The sequence below is a fragment of the Emydura macquarii genome, unplaced genomic scaffold (assembly GCF_026122565.2).
Source record: "Emydura macquarii macquarii isolate MOO-44397 ecotype Brisbane River unplaced genomic scaffold, CSIRO-AGI_Emac_v2 contig_1263, whole genome shotgun sequence".
In the NCBI taxonomy this organism is placed as follows: Eukaryota; Metazoa; Chordata; order Testudines; family Chelidae; genus Emydura; species Emydura macquarii.
In genome coordinates, this window is record NW_027131400.1 from 7,616,887 (window position 1) to 7,636,676 (window position 19,790).

Genomic DNA, 19,790 nt, shown 5'->3' on the forward strand with positions numbered 1-19,790 from the left:
GCCAACAGGCCAAACACAGTCCATGCAGTTCTATAGTGCCAGTCTAATATAAAGCAGCAGCTCACAGCATACATAATATAGGGGATATGAGCCTTCTTCCAGCCATTAGCAAATCACTGACTTCTGGGGTTAGACAAATATTTTTGCTGTGGACAGATTATTTCATAATCATTCAATATAGGTCTTCTTGCACTTTCCTGTGAAGCTTTTGGTCACTTTACTGTATATTGTAGGAAGCCAGATTAGGACTACTGGACTGATCTAGTAAGGGAATTCCTATGCTCCTAAATATATTCTAACTTTGTCCCAGTTTACTGTCTAGTTCTATGGAGATTGTAGTTTTCTCCTGAAGGGATGCCTGGTTTCCTAGTGGGTAAAAAATGGAGTATGACTGGAAGAAGTTAGAGGAATTGTCATTTTGATCTGACTTAATAAATCCTAAAGTCTACAGTTTTGCTTAAGGGATATTTTGAAGGAAAACCTTCTGTGACACTACCATTTAAAATAGACAATGCTACAGCATTTGTCTCTGTTAACTGCACAGAGACACCCTTAGCTACTGCCTGCCAATGTCCAGAGCCTGCAGCAGAAAAGATTAATGAGGTAATGGCCCCCCATATAGGAAAGGATTCCAAACCACACAGTCATTAATCAATGATGATTCAAGGGTGAGCAAGCAAATTGATGACTGAGGCCTGGTCTACACTTACCTTAAAATTTGACGGCAGTCGACGGGAGTTACGCAAGCTAAGCACAGTAGTTTGTGTAACTCCCATCGACTTCTTAACTTCCATTGTGTGCAGTGTCTTTACTGCACTGCGCCTCTTGAGGGGTGGTCTTCACTGACCGCTCAATCGATCTGGATAGATCGATCTGACGGTGGTGAATTTGCTGCCGTCAGTGAAGACATACTTTGAGTGGTTTTGCAGGAATTCCCTCACTCACCAATTGCCAAGTCAGAGTTGCAAAATGAAATATTTTTAAATAAATTACAAAACCAACATATAAAATAATTGAAAAGTAACAGAAATAGAGAACAACAGTTTCAGTGCACATCATACACAGAATGTTGTGTAAGTGGTAATTGGGACAGAATATTATTATTAAGCAATAAAAACTAGGAGTTAACTATTAGGAATGGGTTAAGGTTGAACGTGCACATTAGGGGTGTTAAATCACATCTAGACAATGTGGTGTTATTTCTCCTAGAATAATTCTACTCAAAAACACAAGTCTAGAAAATAACAGTTAATTTTTGCCATTCTTTACTTATTTTCACCTTAAGCAGGTTGCAGTGTTCTAGAAAACTGGGTCGTAGACCATTTAGCATCCTAAAGATCACAATCAAGTCCTTGAATGGCACCCAAAAGCAAATAGGTAGCCAGTGTTGAGCAGGAAAGTACCAGTGTAATATGTTCATAGTGACCCATCCAATTTCTGGAGACAACTGGCTGCATTCCACTCCAGAATATGAAAGCATCATCTCTTCAGTGGTAGAGCTAAGTAGTGCACAGTACAGTATATATGGCCAGGTGGGCTGCATAGTGCAGAGAGGGTCCCCAATGCTTCTTTTCTAAAGAGCAATACATTGTATATTCCACTCTGCCTTCCTTGTACATCTGCCCTGATCCAACATGTCTTTTGCCAGCAGGATCTAGTGTGAGACATGTTGACATCCTTAGTTCACTCTTGATGCAGCAAGTACAAGTTAGAGTTAAATATGTCCCTACCATACTCATTGAGTATTCAGTTCACTAATATTTATTCTTATCTGTTGTTATTAATTATATGTTGTGTTTTTAGGACAACCAATACTCATGAAACTGTTTAGCCAACTGTGTTTACATACATATCCCAGCATTGTTTTCCATCGGTATCACTAGATCTGTTATTTATATTTATATTTATATTATTTTCATCCTGAAAGATCTCAGATAATTTACAGACTTAAACAGTTACATACTACACACAATTATCAATTCATCAATCATTGAAATGCAGCCATATTTGGTGTGAAAAGCCAGCCCAAAACAGCAGTTGTCCAGTAGTTCAGAGAACACTACAAAACAATTCAGAAGAGGAAGTGAATACATGTGTTTTCTAAATGGAACTGCAAGGGAAATGCAGGTGAGCAAAATACAGTTACCTGAACTGGAACCTGGCCAGAGCAGTGGAGCCAATATTGCTCCTCTCCCAAATGCAGTGGGCTCTTTAAGGAATTCTGTTCCTTATAGTACAAAACACAGGTGTGTGGTTTTTTTCTGTATATGGCTATTTTGCACAGGTAGTTACAGACATTATGATACATGCACCAAGCTTGTATAGACAGTTTTTCATAGTTTGATTCAGGTTGGTTCTTCCAGGTTGGATAAACTTTCAAAAAACCTCAGATTTCTTTCATAAAGCTATACAATCCATCCTAATGTGTAGATTCCAATTCCCACCATTCTTTAATTTGTTTATCTCTTTTTCCTCCATACGGTAAGAAAGGCCTAAAGAAGGCTGTTAAAAGTTCAATGTTTTAAAGTAACAGAAAGATGGATTTTCTGCTGCATCGTTAATCAGAATTCCCTGATGAATAGAAAGGCAGTGAACAGAAGAACCATTTTGTTTAACTGTCTTGTGGACTGACTAAATCAATTTGCCTTCCACTTCACTACATAATAGCTCAAGCAATTGATATATCCTGTAGCTAGCTCAGCCAGGACATATTACTATGGAGTATATAACTGCACTGCGCATATACCGTAAAAGTGAAATTCACCCTTGTGCAGAGGGCCAGTATAAGGCCTATACACCACTTTATTCTCACTTAAGTATTAAAAATAGGGTTTATGTGGGACTTAAATAGTGTAGCATAAAACCTTGTGCTGGCCATCCTCAGAGGGGAGAATTTCAGCCTATGTGAACATAGTTTGATCCATTTAAAAGCTAGCCAATAGACATATTTAGGTTGATCACGGTTATTTCACAGTGAGAAAGTTTGTGTGTGATTCCTCTTTTTCCCCCCCCTCCTCTATGTTAGTGGTTAGCCATATGTAATTTAGAGGAGAGCTCTTGTTATGCTCAGTTGCACACAGATGGCATGCAAACTTTCATTTCTGCAGCTATCATTAGTGTCATATGGTTCAATATTTTTTCCTTTCAGTGTAGGATGTTCTAGGAATTTGTTCTTTTTTATGAGATGTACTTGACCTGCAAGTAATAGAGAATGAGGTAGATTGGAGGATAATGCCTCTAGGGCTTTGTTTAGGAGAATGTCTTTTTAGATTTATGTCTGCATGCACTGAAGTGAAAGCCTAATTTCAGTTTGGCCCTTAAGAAGTGGATCAAGCAATGTTGTATAGGAACTTAGCATTTGCCTGGCTAGATCAGACCATTGGTCCTTCCAGTCTGGTCGACTAATTCTTCAGAGGAGGGTACCCTCCTTGTCTCAGGGCTTGTCTTCACTTACGTTGGAGATTCGGCAGCAGTTGACCGGAGTTACGCAAGCTACGCAAAAAACTTGCTTAACTCCCGTCGATGTCTCTACTTCTGTTCTGCGCGCCATCTTCACTGCACTGCGCCACTTCAGAAGGTGGTCTTAATACGTCGATTTCTGGATCAACTGAGTGGGTCTTCACTGACTGCTTAGTCGATCCAGAGAAGTCGATCTGACGGCGGCGAATTTGCTTCCGTCAGTGAAGATATAGCCTCAATACTGAACTTATTCAGTTGTACAGTGTGCGGTAGAAGTAATTCTTTCTCTGACCACTGTGGTGATCAGTTTATACCAGAAGCATATTTGAGTATGTTTGTCCTAGTATATATGACTCATCATGTTATTCAGATGTTAATAACATTCATTCTTTAATCTAGTGATAGTACTGTATGTAATACCATATGTACTTCTGCAACTGTAAATTCTACAGTCTGACTACATGCGTTATGCAGAAGTGTTCTTTTATATTTCTTCTAAATTGATGTACTAACCTAACCTGAGGTTCCACAGTCATGTACTCTTGAATTCATCTTATCAACACGTAAGGCCTCACTTTTGGAGGTATTGAGACCCAAAGCTCTCACTGACTTCAGGTGGAGTTGTGGGTGCCCAGCACCTTTGAAAATCAGTTCCACATGATGGTTTGTTTGTTTTTTAAATTAAACTGATTCAGGAGTCTGAGGACAGCAAGGAAACTAGGTTTCTTATTAGCTATAACTGCAGCAATTTCTTCAGTCTTCACATTCACTTTGCAGTTTAAACAAAGATGCACAGATCCGTTGAGTGGCCGCACTAGGAATATATTTGCATCATTATTGCCAGCTTCCCGAGTTACTGTTTGACCTGGCTGGAAGCTTTTATCTAAACTGCCACTTATTTGGCACCATGTTTCAACTGAATAATTTGTGGAACAGGTGACTAAGCTCTCTGTGGGAAGATCTACAAATATCCTTTCCTGGGACTCTTCCCATATGTGGACATGGATTAATATTTTGCAGCAGTTTTCACCCAGAATTTGAGTGCTGTAAATAAATGCTACAATAAAATTTTGCTACAACGTCCATCTACCATCAGGTAAACACATTTTTAGTGATAAACCTGGCCATCAGTCGTTAGTGTTGGATGTTCCTTGACTCTTGCAGGTATTAGAGACAGATTCAGTTTTCTAAGTTACTCAAAAGCTCAATCCCACTCATTACTGGCTGCAGTGGCACCAGTGCAGAAGGAATTTTTTCTCTCATTCAAACCACTGAGCTCAACTTCTCTTTCCTTTTTATTCTATTGCTAATGTGGACAAAAGTCACATTTCCCACTGCAGTTACAGCAACCGAAGAATCTGTGTTTAAACTACTGTCCATGGATGAATCAATTCCATAATTTCCCTAATGCCAAGATGGTGCCAACGGCTGATCCAGCTTTCACAACCAAGGTGGAGGCCATTTTTCACAGATTCCAAGGTATCATGCTACTTTCCTCTTGTCCATGTCCAGAGCATGAAAAGAACCTGTTACAATCTGCATACTAGAAAGCTGTAAAAATGGACATGAAACATACTAAGATGTTCAAAACCCATGTTATTTATATTGCTTTACCCAGTGGTATGAGTTAAATCTAAAGCCCCAATTTTTAGATGAATTAATGCATGCATCTTTTAATTTATAGGCTGCTCAAGCTAGACAAATTTATGCCACATTTGACTGAGATGATAATATTGTGAGTAGACAGATCCTACACATCAGAGGTGAAACTCAGTATTGCCTACACCAAGCATTCAAAAATCATGAGATTGACTTAAACCTCATGAGATTTTAAAAATAAATGTGGATTCTTTTTATTTGCCTTCTGGATTTTCAGCCTTTTGAGTTCACATTTTCAAGTTTTTTTCTGCAACCATAAGGGCTGGAAACTCTTTTTAAAATGAAAACTGATTCTCATGTAATAACATAACTCCAGGAGATGAGACTTAACCAAAAACACTAAATATTGTGAGATGCATGATAAAATGATGGGATTTCAAAACGTTGTGAAGTTGCTTCCATACAGAGGACCACAGGAAAGCCTATGCACCCTTACATCCCACTCAAGCCCTACCTTTAAGCAGATGCTTAATTAAGTGCTTTGCCTACATAATTAGCTCAAACGTATTGTATGCAGGTTAGTTCACTATATTATTTTTTTATATTTATTTATTGATATTACTGATATTACTGATATAACATTGTTCAATTACAATGTTTTACACTCAAATTTTGAGTCTGTTTCCTATGCCTGTAGGAGAGAAGGAATGTGAGGGGTTAGTAGATGGGATTGTTACAAAAAAGATAATTAATGAAATTACATTTATCCTATAACAGAATATACTATACCATCTCCTGTAACAGAATATTCCTTAATTATATAATTTTTAGGATAATTTAATTTAATTTTGACTATTTGACATATTTAACATTCCATATATCTTACACAGGGGACAATAAATAATTGGTTTTTTAATTAATTGTTTGCACTAAATATCTTTTACTAAAAATGTGAGCATGGTTGAACAGGACCACATATAAAAGTAAATATATCTTCTTAATTCAGAGGAAGCTCTTGGAATATCCCCTTACAATATAAGATAGGATGGAAAAATATTTTAATCTTCTAAAATGCTTCCGCTTATATAACTTATGTATTTTAAGCCTCAAGCACATTTCTTTTTGAATTTATAGTCATCTACCTCAATGTGCAAAAAAGTAATAAAAGTTTAATCTTCATAGCCTAGATTGATGGCTGAAGGACTTAGCAAGGAATTTTTTCTCCTATGTACACTGTTACACCATTTGGGAACTATAGGAGGGTATACACATTCCTCTGCAACATCAGTTATAGATCACAGCCAAAGGCAGGATGCTAGATTCAACAAAGCACTTGTCTGATCAAGTACGGCAAATCGTATGGTCCTAAAGGTGAATTGATTTCATCACCAGTTGTGAGGTTTATTTTCAAAAGAGAAAGCAAACTGGTCAGAAAAGTTGTATTTTTTCTGTAATTGTCCTCAGCAGGGTTTAAGAAATACAAACACACTAACAAGTTACAGAGTTGTCAATAAAGGATCATATAAGATGTACTAAAATCAAATCACAAGCTTGTACCCAAAATCCCACAGAAGATTCCAATGCTGCCACTGCTACATTCCTGAAAAGCTGTCATCTAAATATAATGATTCTAGGAAGCATGCTCCTTTAGCTAAACATTGGTGATGAATGTAAGGCTTTGAAGACTGAAAAATGAGCAAAAGGAGCTCATTCTTCAGACCTGATCCAGTATTCCCAAGAGTAGTTTGAAGCAAAATTAAATCTGAAGTTAAAAATTAAAGTCATTTATATCAGCAATTCTCAAACTATGAGCTGCAGCCCATTCTTGCAGTAGATTGAACTGGTGTGCTGCACTATAGTGTACAATTTTTTTTTCATTGCTCCTGCCTCATTTCATTAGTAGGCTCACTGTGCAGAGCATCAAACTAGTCATATAAGACCTTGGAAAAGCAGTCTTTTGTTTTCATGTAATAAAGATAAAAGGTCAAGAAGTATCCACAAAGTGCTTGGTTTTCACAAAAACAAAGGAGTGATTTTTTTTGTTGGCACGAAGAATTTTCTCACGCAGCTGTAGTGTTTTGTGGCTTACAGCTAAAAAACTTTAAATAAAAATTCCTACAGTCTAATCCTTTTTATAAGATGTTATCGTGTGAAACCCTAACATATCAATAATTTACAAAAATCACTGAAGGCTATTTGCAGTCTTGATATGCTCTCCAAATGCTTGTGTTGTGTTGTGTTTAACCTAAATGAGCAGTCATAGAATACTATGGGCCTGATTTTCATTTACATTGAAGCCAGAGCAGTGTAGAGACCTTAGTGTAAAAGAGAATCAGGCCCTATGTATTTCAGCGAGAATAAAGTGTCATTCTTTTCAATTTCAAAACTTAATTCAGACGGATAGAGACTAAATGCAAAAAAGTCCATTCTTGATGTAGCTTTGCAGAATATTTTTTTTTTGGGGGGGAAAATCTGCTGGTCCGAATTCAATCTAGAAGGTCATCAGAATTAGAAGAGAAAATTTAAAGCAGCTTTGATACTCCACTATGGAGATTTGTGGTCAGAAAAGCCACATCAGCTTCTGCTGGAGTGAGTTCTATGTTACAGCCCAACAAAATGAAAATGATCGTTCAGTTGGGTCTGTAACATATGAAGTACAACTGTGAACATCAGCAGTGAGCCAGGAACTGTGATTTATTGTCCATTTTTAGCAAATAACCATGACCTTGTTATTACAGTGTGAGAGGTGATTATTATTGATTTGCCATATCTTGCGGCGTCATGGAGGTTTGTCAAGGTGCCATGTGAGACATTTGATCTAAGTGTCAAGCCTCTAGGTAGAACATAAGTGTAGTCTGAAGTCAGTTCAAATTAGCTAATGTATGTCAGAGAAGGCCTGCTAGTATGAGACTTGTCTTTATTTCAGGGATCCAGTCACACGAATTGGTCAGTTACAAAAAATTATACCCCTATTAAATGCATTGGTCAGTATGTCCCACTGATTTTAGTAACTATTGTTTCTTCTTCCCTTTGTTTGTGAAAATTAAATGCAAATGAAACATAACTAAAAAAATAAACACAATCATAAAGCCAACTAACAACACACAAGACTAGGATGGAATCAACCTTTGACAGATAAGAGGATTGTTCTTATTGGAACACCTACCATTAACTCTCTCTGACCATCAATGGCTTTCTGATCACTCCGTTTTTTTTTTTTGGTCAAAACAATTTCTTGCATTGTGGTCTGTTGGGCTGTTGAGATAGATCCACCACTTTGGACTTGTGTTTGCTGCTTCTCATTATCAATGACCACATGGACTTGTGTCACTTCTGTCAGAGCATGCATCCTGTCTGTAGGATTCTGACTGTCCTCAAGGAAACAGAGAACAGGATTCAATCTGTGGACCTGTCTGAGCTGTGCTCAGCACATCACCTGAGGTAGTTCACCTCCCTGCCAATTGTAAGTTTACTAGTACTTTGTCAAATCTAGTTTTAAATGTCCTGAGAAATGGAATGTCCATCTTTTTCCTTGGGAGACTTCTATGGGTTAACAGTTCTCAGTCTGGCAACATATTCTTTACATTCAGCTTAAATTTTTCCACAGTTCATTTCATACCATTATTGCTAGGGATATGCAATATATGTAAAAAACTACTTTCAGCCAGACAGCGCCATACGGCTTAAATTTTTCCACAGTTCATTTCATACCATTATTGCTAGGGATATGCAATATATGTAAAAAACTACTTTCAGCCAGACAACTACATACATGAGCTGTACATTCTTTATTCCACTATAGAACATACACTGTTCATGAAATATGCCTGAGATACTATGCTGATGAACAATTCAGAAATGCTTGTAGTATGGCAGGAGCTCCAGAACATTCTCTGTTTAGTGAGTATCATCCTTTACCACAGACCCAGAAATTGTTATTAAGAAATCAACTTTTACCCACTGATCACACAGTGCTATCTAAAATACAGCAGTTAGATATACTTAGGATTGAGACATATACAAGTTATGGATTTTGTCATCACATTTGTCAGCATACTTTCTAAAAAATAAAACAAACTTTTGTACTATCAAGCTAGAGCTGGCACTAGCATGGTGCTTTTGGAATATGGGGCCCCATCTACATACACTCCAGTGCACATGCCTAGGCCATAGAAGCTGCTGCCAACCCCACAGTCATTTCTGTACTTCTATTTTTTGGTGCGAGGCATGTGGGAATCTGTGATCAGACGTAAGACCTGAGAGACTGTGCATTGCAGACATCAGGCCAGATCCAACTCTGGTGTGTGCAAACACAACTCTGCAAGTCAATGGAGCTCCACTAGGGATGAATTTACCCCATTATAATAAAATGCATCTTGCACAAAAGAAACCATTTTTAATAAACAGTACACGTGATGCCATAACAAAGTGATTTTTATTGACATTCCTGTATAGTGATATGATTGAATAGAAAGCGCAGCCTGAGTATCATGTGACATTTTTCTGTCAATATAAGCAAAATCAGTCCAATAATGAGGACGTTTACTGCCATTGACTTGTATGAAGTCTTTAACAAAACAATTATAGACATTTCTTTTAGATAAATTGGAAGCTGCAGGGAATTTGCTAATGGTACAATATTTACTCTATCTAGTACCTACTACCTACAGGCCTCTGTTTGTCTACTAGAACACAGGGACTACGTGACTCACTAGGGATAAAGTAACAGTCCAATTCTTTGGACTTTGTGATAGCTGGAAAACCCATTCCAGATTTGCAGTATATTGCAGTCATTTTTTAAATAACGAACTCTGAGGTACAGTAATAATAATAATAAAATAAGCACCGTATTAGCTGTAGAAAGGGTTGTTGGTCTGCATTTAACTGAAAGTGTTTAATCTTCACTGGGAAGCCCTGTTCATGTTGCTATGAAGACAGGGTGAAGATTCATGATTTCAACATAAATTAATCAAAGAATTCTAAAACCAAATTCATCCTGCTGGAACCCCATTCACGTCAGCAGGATTAACACCAGGGATGAACTTAACCTTCCAGTGTATATCTATGTATGCAAGTATATAAACATAAAAAAAAAAAAAAGTTTGTTTCATTTTTTTGCTCAAAGGTCTTAACTGACTACTCCTCCAAATTATGCCCTTTTCTCTACTCCCTACCCCACCTGGTGTGATGATTTCAATCTCCAACTGGAGCTATGTCAAACATTTGTTACGACGAAACATGAAAAAACAAAACAGTCTGGGTTTCAGGCTAGGTTGCAAATTCAAAATTCGACCATAGTTCATTGAAAGTTTCATGTGCACTTGAGCAAACTGGGGAACATTTATATTTTCTCAGCAAAACTGTACAAACTCATGGTTTGTATGCAAAACTAGATATAGCCTGGCCTATTTTGCTTTCAGTTTTGTGGTGCCTTTGGACCACAGAACCTAAAAGCCAGTCTCAGAAGGTGCACACCCGTATGGGCCTGAAGAAAAGGCTTGTGTGAACCTCTGCAAACTGAAACTACTGAATTAGTAATGATCAGACCTAGTTCCTTCAAACAATGAAATACAGTTGTACTCCTGCTAGCTCAAACCCTGGATAGCTTACTCACATGAACAATTCTATTAAAGTTGATAGGACTACTTGAGCATGGATGGTGAACAAGTTTTGGCTACATTTGTTCATGCTTTTAGGTATAGCATCTCAGCAGAATTTTAGAATAACAACAACAAAGTAACCCTCTGAGATCCAATCAACTAATTATTGTTTTTCACGTCTTCCAAGACTGTCATTTACAACACATCAATTTTTCTACTCTTTCCTTTTTGCAGCCTAAGATCTGTCTATTGATGCTGATATCATATCTTAGTTTAATGATCCAGTACAATGTTTTAAGAAGGGAATTGGGGTGAAGGGAATTGAATGGGTTATGATTGTTCTGTACATCTTTAATCTGCTTCACAGTAGTCTCCCCTGTGGAAAACCTTTTATTCCTTCCTGGGAAAGGGCTGAGAAAAAATGGCTCTCTTTGAATAATCCAAGTTTTTGCAATCACTGTGCAGACCTGCAGAGAGAACAGAGAATTCTCTCTCATTTATAGATAAGTAGTGGAATTTGAACAGAAGAACATGGGAAAACAGTTCCTCTTGTGTACACGTTTTTGAAAAAAAAGGATCAATAAACGGATAAGGCAGAATGAATAGGGTGTTTCTCTTTTGAGATGTTAACTATGCGAACTGTCATAAGAAATGATATCCCAGAGATGTCAATGTGTGAAAATTACTTGAGAAGGACTTTATGGGGGGAAGAGAATGTAAAAGATAGGATCAGATGAAGTTTCTGGAGGGAAAAACAGATAAAGTATGGTGTTTTCTTTTCCCCAATTTCTATGTTTTGGTGACAAGTCTAGCAAAAGCATGTGTAGAAGGATTATGAGGACGTAGAAAAAGAGTCAGTTGGTTTCCCCTACTATTATTTTTGATCCAAGAATATGCAGGCTGTTGCCATTTTGATGCCATCAGAATCATCTGAGAAAACATTTTTTTAAAATGTTTTCATGCTGTGCACTTGCAAGAGTGCTTTTGCCAGAGATTTTGATGGAAAGAAGCTGGCCATGCCATATATTTCCTATATCCGGAACACCAAGATGCTTGACATGGTGATTGCCATGTATGAGGATGCCTACAACCTATTCTAACCCTTAGAATATGGCCAATGTCAGAACCTGATCTAAAGAAGGAATTCAGGAGCAAGTTTTTCTTGTTTCAGTCTGGGGCTAGATGCTATCTTTGCAAATACAAATATCTTTCATTATGCTACAAAAAATAGTTTATTTTTTTAATAAAATACAGCTTTGAAATACTTAAAAAAATTCTGGCTATACAGTCGTCTAAAGATTGGATCATCCCCACTTTTTTTTTAAAAATAAATTAGTGAGACAGTTCTTGATGTACAGTTTTCTTTGGCCAACCTGGGACCAACCAGCCGGATACTGGTCTTTGTTTGTTTTCTTCTATTGTCGAAGACACCTAGCATTACATATAATGCATGTTATTTTGTAATGATGCTATCAGGGATAAAACATGAATCTTGCACAGAAAATTGGCCTTTGGGACCCAATCTATGAGATGCTCCCACTGAATGGGCTTGAGGTTGCTGAGCACATTGCAGCATCAGAGCCTTTGAGGCAATTCTGGTAGAATGCACTCTCATATCATTCACCCTGATGTAACAGATGCATAAAGAAGGAGGTTTTACATGATTATTGTCAGTAAGAGCTAAACACACACAGTATATGACTATAAAACTCAGAGCTTTTTGGGACAGAGGCTGTGTTTTTACATGAGTGTATAGCGCCTAGTACAATGGGACCCTGATCCATAGTTGGGGTCCCTAGTGGCTACCTTAATACAAATAAATAAATAAATAACAATGTGTATTCTAAAATAAATACTTAAAAGAACCACATGATAAAAATACTATTAAATGGCCATCAAATATTAGTGAAGTAGAATTAATGGAGCACTTAAAAATTCCACATATTCTGATTAAACCAAATACAGTATTTCTGCTTAGAAGCATGCCTTCACCTGTCACTATTAAGACATGTATCAATTTCAAAATCAAGAAGAAAATCATTCAAAATATTAGGAAACAGTCTTATACACATGAATGTATTAATAGCTAAATATGTTGGTCAGTAAAAACACATGGAAAGGCTGGACCTGACTATGTTCTTTGAAAGGAAAGTTTACAAGAATAGAATGTGTTGGAGTTTGAATTAGTCTACAGACTTGACAGTTATCTGAAGTATAACATAATATAACGAGAACAGTAACAAAGACACAGAGCACGTGATATCTGACTGCCATCTATTTCACATGAGCTACTGCTGATGTCAAACTAGAATCACCCTGTATATTTCACTTATTCTTTGACAATATAGTGCTCAGAAATAAAGCACCACTTCAGATTTTCCCAGTTAAGACAAACACTTTCAATTCACAGTCAGTTTTGGAAAACAAGGGCAGCAAAGGTTAAAAGTAGGACACAACCTGTGTTGTAGGTTTGATTGTAATAGCCTCAGCAATACCCATCAAAGGCAAACGTGATACTGTGTGCCTTGCCTTTTCCTGGCTTTGGAGCTGGAAGGTGAAGTCCACAAAATTAAAGAATTTGATATCTCCACTAGGTACCAGAAAAGAGCTGGATCTTTTAATTCAGTGGTACCTAATGAGGCAGGCAGGTCATTGGGCTCCACTCCAGTAAGAATTGCTATAAATGTTTAACCGAAAGAGAGATACTATCTTGCTGCAGCTTCATATTAATAGAACTTTGTCTAAACCCTTCTGTGCACAACCACTTCTTGAGGTTATGGAGGTTTGCATTTGACAATAAAGGAAAAAAAATAAAAACAACCAGAAGTTAGCCCTGCCTGACAAGAAATAAATGGCTTCTTATACAGGGGATGGGATTGTCTATACTTTTCATTTGTAAGGGAGCATTTTAAACATCAAATAACAAGGAATCAGTAAACAGAACCCAAAGATATTAACCAGAGTAGAACATTCTTCTTAGTCTCCTTTTCTTTGTCATGTACAATATTTAGGTAAGGGATCCTTGTCCTTTATGCTACATAATAAGACATCCTTCTTGAGTGTGCACAAATTTGTGCTTCTTGTGTGGTAAACATTACACTAGAGATGCCCCTCCCAATATGTCTGAAGTGCAAGTTCTTTCCAGTACTGGCAAGTAACCATCCATAATGATCGCTGGAATACTTTGCATTGCATTACAGGTTTTTTATTTGTTTTTTTTAAATGTCTTATCTGCACCATATGCCTAGGCCAGTTCCAGCTGATGTGGATCATGAGTCCATGTATAAAAATTTCAGTTTTGCTCATAGGCTTCTCTCAGATGGATGACATGTACAGGAAAAACAAGGATAGATGAAAGAAACGCTTGACCGTCTCCTGAATTCAATTGAATTCTACTGTTAAGAAGTAAGATGAACTGTGGATTTATTTAGAAGACATAGGCATATGAAAGCTTGGAATGCTTGATGAAGTTATTTATTTTTTAATCAACATAAGTGGAAGTAAACATTTATCAACATTTGGTCAAGCGTAACATAACTTGCATTCGTATTTTCATTATTATTAATGGAGGTATGTGGAGATATACAGAAACCTTGAGACTGTTGTTTTTCTATTGCATACAGGCTAGCAGTCCATTGGAAACTGAGGATGAAAGTATGAAGGTTAGATCTTAGAGGGAGGCAGATCTTCATGCACAGCTTTTGTCAATCCTGATTTTTGTTTTCAAAAATAAAAACATGGGAAACCAAGATCATATGATGGTGGGGAGGGAAGGTGACATCATCAGCCAGGAAAATACCAGAAGTGCCTGAATTCTCTCATTCAAGTCCAAAAGTGCTAGTTTCTTCAACAGCTGTCAACAGCTTTTCATACAACATAGAATAAGATGGGTAGGGCGGAAGATCCAACCGGTTGAAACATGTGTGCGCCCTGCAAATGGAAAAATGCAGTGTTGTAAGTTTAATTTACTTTTAACCAATATATTAATGAGAAAACACTGCTTATTCTCATAGAAGTGCACTTATGTCGTCTAGATAATTAAATAAAGCCTGAGTATTAAAATAAAAATCCCTAAAATCCAAAGAATCAGAAATACATACAGTTTGCAAAACACATATACATAGACAAACTAATTATTAATAGAAAGTTTCAATGTGACAGGCTAGATCCTGCATTAGGCCAAGATCCTGCAATGAGCTGCATGTGGGTGAATCTCCTGCGCAAATGTGGGGCTAACTGTGTAATTACGGTCTTAGACCTCCCACAGAGTAAGATTCACCAGTGCCACTTTTTGTTGTTTTGTGCTGTTGCAGAAATGCAAAGCAGTTATACGTATAAGTGTCTGGTTAAGTTCTGCACTACAGGATAGGTATAAAGCAGTTGTAGTGTACTGGTATATCTGGCTCTGTGAGTGGAGTATTGAGATAGGACTGACAACTGTAGGTCCAAGGGGAAAATAGGAAACACTACAAAACCAACGACTTTGGGTGTCTGAAAGAGGAAGGTCTCCAGAAAGCTGAATGCTGTTTCTCTAAATCACTTGTTACAAGGATTGGTTTCAAATATTATTATTTGTATTTGTATTACTGTAACGCATAGGAGCCCTAGTCAAGGATGAGGACCCTACTGATTACAGTCTATAAGTACCTACATGAGGAATGAATATTTAATAATGGATTCTACAGTCTTGCAGAGAAAGGTATAACAAGATCCAATGGTTGGAAGTTGAAGGTAGACAAAATCAGACTGGAAATAAGGTGTACATTTTTAACAGTGATGGTAATTAACCATTAGAACAATTTACCAACAGTTGTGGTGGATTCTCCATCATTCACAATTTTAAAATCAGGATTGGAAGTTTGTTTAAAAGATATGCTCCAAGAATTATTTTGGGTAAGTTCTATGGCCTATGCTGTGCAGCAGGTCAGAATCTATGTATTGTGCTAGGCATTGTACAAACACAGACAACAAGATAGCCATTCTCATAAAGAATTTACAATCTAAGCTAGTTGATAAATTTTGAAGTTTTTCAGCAATAAAGGGGACACATTATCTCTGAAAAATGTCCCCATTTTTCAACCAACTCTAGTTTTAAATCATGCTTGGGTTAGGGGAAAAGATTTCTATTTGTGTTCTGACTCTGCTAAACCTTTTACTATTTCCTTTTCTTCTAGTAACCTTTGTAAGCAACAATCCTCAAGATTTAAAATGGAGTAGGAGGAGGCCCTAAGAATGGGAGACTAATCCTAAATTACTAACAAAAATTGTTCCAGGCTGTTAAGCATAAAAATACTATTTGGTTTTTAGTTTTCAAACACAATGACCTTTCCAAATATCTCCAACAGCCTCAGAATGATGCTAATTAATAATCCATCATGCTATGCTTAATCTATCACTGTAGGGAGTGCACATATATGTCTCCTTTTGCCCCCAAAGCCCTAGGCATGGTGATGGGTGTTATTCATGTCTGGAATTTCATATCCCTATCAGGCCAGATCCTCAGCTACTGTAAAATGGCAGAGCTGCACTGAAGTCAATGGAGCTACAGTCATTTATGAGAATCTGGCTTCTGGTATTTTTAGAATCTATGACCTTGTTTTACTTCCAGCTCTCAGATCTCATCCTTTAATGCATGTTATTTCCTATGAACTGAAGCAGAAGAGCCCTTCCTAAAGTAGACACTGTCTTGATCTCTGCTGTTCATTTGTTAGGCCAACCAAGAAGCAAGAAAACCAGGCCGGAGGCAGATTAGTTGGCATGAGACTTGCAGAACTGAAAGGGGAGATTTATCAAGCACCCCTAGTGAATCGTTAAAAGCAATCAGGCAGCTGAAACAGCCAGAGGCATAGTCTCCATTGCAATGCAGCATTTCAATTAGGAGAACTTTTACTAGTTTTTCTAAACAAAAACATTGTAAACTCACTCTCTGAGAGAGTATGCAATAAATGTAATTTCCTTTGGACAAGAACTGGAAACATAAAAGAATTAGAGAAAAAAAATGAACCTTGATAAAGCCATTATTATAATACATCTCACAAGTTAATGCATCATGTGGTGTATGTATTAAAGATGAGTAGCCTTCCACTGTTATTTGTGTTTCTCAGCCATCCCCACAAAGTCCTACCAATGTGTGTCAACCTTCTTTGGGAGCTAGAGGGTGGTTGAGTTCCCTTGGTCCATTCAGTCACTGGGGTCTGGTGAGACTAGCAGAAAAAGTGCTGATTAGTGCTACTTGCAATGGTGTTTACTATGATGTGGACACCTGTCCACTAGGATTGAGATAATCAAACCCATTTCTCAGAGGCCAGTGAATAACCTTCTGCTGTTAATGACTTTCACTAACTCTTGATCTGAGCCAGATTCAGAGCACAGACCAACTCAATTTCCTATTCCCAGTCCTCTGAAACAAAGTCCCTCAAAACCAAAGTCATTATTAACCTTTTGAGTGTCATACACATAAAGAGCATTTAGGGGCAGAGAAGAACCTTATTTGTGTTATTCCTTTACTATTTGAATGGAAGGCAAGGACCTAATATACTGTATGTCCTTAGAGCCAGACAAGTGGCACTTGGTTGGACATACAAGCAAAGATTGGATTGTGCATTTGTACAGGACAGAGGTTTATGTAGAGGAGGGTTGCAGGTAAAGAGCAGGATATAGGAGATTATTGCAGGATTATTGCATTGATAGGGGGAGGAACTAATGGAGAGAAAGAAGAGAAGGAAACCTTAAAATGTCTGGAGATTTTGGACACTTTGGACATTTATCTAAACAAAACATTTGTACCCTCTAACCCAACAGTGTCTATCATACAAAAGGATCCCAAAACAATCAAATAAAAAGAGGAAATTAATAACTCTCAGGTCGGGTTTGTACTTCTACTCCTTTGATGTGCAACAGACATTATATTGCCAAAGGACAAAATATGGGGCCAAATTCTGTTCAATTACATTCATGTAAATCTGGAGTAACTCCAGTGAAGTCAATGGAGTCAGCCCAGTTTTACATCAGTATCATTAAAAACAAAAATGTCCTGTGTGCCTTCTGCAGTGTTCTAAGTGGACCTGCTGTCATTGCCAGCTCTTTGTTGCAAGGGCCAAAGTCTGGGGACAGGCTTGATGCGCTGGGACCAGGATGTCAATTGTCTGTATATGTAATGGTGACAAGTTCTGGCTTTGGTTCAGGGAGGGGGCTGGAGAGAAGGAAGATAAGCCTTTCCTGTTCCTTCACCGTATAGTTGAGACGGCATTAGTTTTTGCCTCTTGCAGCTGAAAGTTGAAACCCTTCTTCTTCCAGGTGGACCAAAAGGCACTTAACTCAGCACTTGGGTTCTTTATATTATATACTATGTGATTCCTAAGCACATAGGTCAATTAAGAGGCAGGGACATTTTCTGTAATGTCACAGTCCGGTAACTTTGTGCCCAGTCCTTCAAGGGGCTGAGCAGGTCCTGAGGTTGCTGAGCATCCTCTGTTGTCACTGATTTCAACAGGAGTTGACTGTATTCAGAACATGGCAGGAGAGGCTCAGCATTTAGCAGTATTAGGACCTTTGTGTGTATTGGAGTGGGAATGCTGTATGAGCAAGGGAAGAAACAATAATTACATTTTGCAAGTAGGCTTTCTTTTTTCATTTAAGCCTCCAGCTAGCTCTGTTAGCCGGTTGATATTTATGACAGCATGTTCAGCAAATAGGAAGAAAGTTGAAAGAGCAGAGGATTTAGGTCTTTATGAAACTGACCCTTATATGCTTTTAGAAGAAAACATAAAATAAATTAATCTAAACCAACTATGACCTACTTAAAATGTTCTTGTCTCGAAGGAAGAAAACAATCAACTGATATCTTAAAATTTCTTTCTTCTTTGCAGTCTGCAGTGAAAACTCCTGGCAGTTTGTGGCGGTCTGAATCTCTAAATCTTTCTTAGTGTCTCCACTGCTATATCTTTCCTTTTAAGTGTCCTCTCTAAAAGTTACATGTAAGCTTTTAAGCTCTTGGCATTCTTCTTCTTTTGTCACTTCCCTTAATCCTTGTAATGCTGACAGTCCAAAGGCAGCAAATGCACACACAACCCGCCCCTGTCAAACTTATAGATTTAACCTGTCAGCTATAATAAGGCTTGCTTTCTGACATAACTGTGCCAGGGAGACAGAAATGGGCCACTTGTTCCTCTCACCTTGTTTTTTTTTTTAGGAAGAGGTACTAACTCCCAGCCACAATCATCAAATCTCTCAGATCTTCCATACAAATATATACTTTTGTTCCTCTACGTTTGTGAAGGGAAACACTCAGTGGTTCCTCTTGGGAATTTGTTGCTTAAGAAGTGACCTGGGGCTCTAAGATTACATTTCTGTTGTCTTCAACAAAAACAGTTTATGCTTCCTTTACAGGAGGACCTGTTTTTTTAAGGGTCACTTACATCTGAATCAGTTTGTGCCTCATCTGTCCTAGTAACATTTTATTGTCAGCATGAAATTTTGCCAAACGTATACATAATGAGACTATTAAGAATAATAATATAGGAATTCTACTTTGAATAGGATAATTATTTTATATCCCATAATCATCCCTTAGACTGAACTGTAATATGGCAATTAGGACAGAGGAAGGGATTCAAGAATGAAAGAGAGGGGATGAGGAGAAGAAGAAAAACCAAGGATAAAAAAAAATAAAAAACAAGCAAAACTAACACACACACACCACTAGAAAAGGGGGAAATGCTGAGTTTGTAGTCTGTTATTCATAATTGTTATATGGCACTTTTGGATATTATAATAAGTGCCTGATAGATATCTTAGGATGTAGAGAGATCATTTATGTAAGATCAAGTATTTACTGCTACTGATAATCATCATATATTAACTGCAGACAATATGCTGGTACTTATAAATTACTCTGTGTAACTAAAATCACTTTCAAGGGAAAGTTAGCTCCATCTGTATATTGATTGAGAAAGTAAAGGCCTGATCCCATCAGGTGCAGAATATTTGCCCTTATTGGGCCAAATCCTGAGGTCCTTATTCCATTTTTACTTAGGCAGAGCTCTCGTTTGAGCCAATGCGAGTTGTGCCTGACTCTGAAGGAGAAACAGAGTAAGGATTTCAGGATTTCTCCCCATGGGAGGTGTGGGTGTT

The 19,790-nt window shown here is 37.6% G+C and overlaps 1 protein-coding gene across 1 annotated transcript in view; it reads right to left on the bottom strand.

The window, feature by feature from the left end:
• Positions 1-14,105: 14,105 nt before the first annotated feature.
• The window catches only part of HECW1 (HECT, C2 and WW domain containing E3 ubiquitin protein ligase 1), a 350,139-nt gene continuing 344,454 nt past the window's right edge, over positions 14,106-19,790 (bottom strand). The window contains exon 29 of the mRNA XM_067550377.1: positions 14,106-14,588. Coding sequence (XP_067406478.1) covers positions 14,477-14,588 — 112 coding nt within the window. The 3' untranslated portion in view covers positions 14,106-14,476. The remainder of the gene's footprint in view (positions 14,589-19,790) is intronic.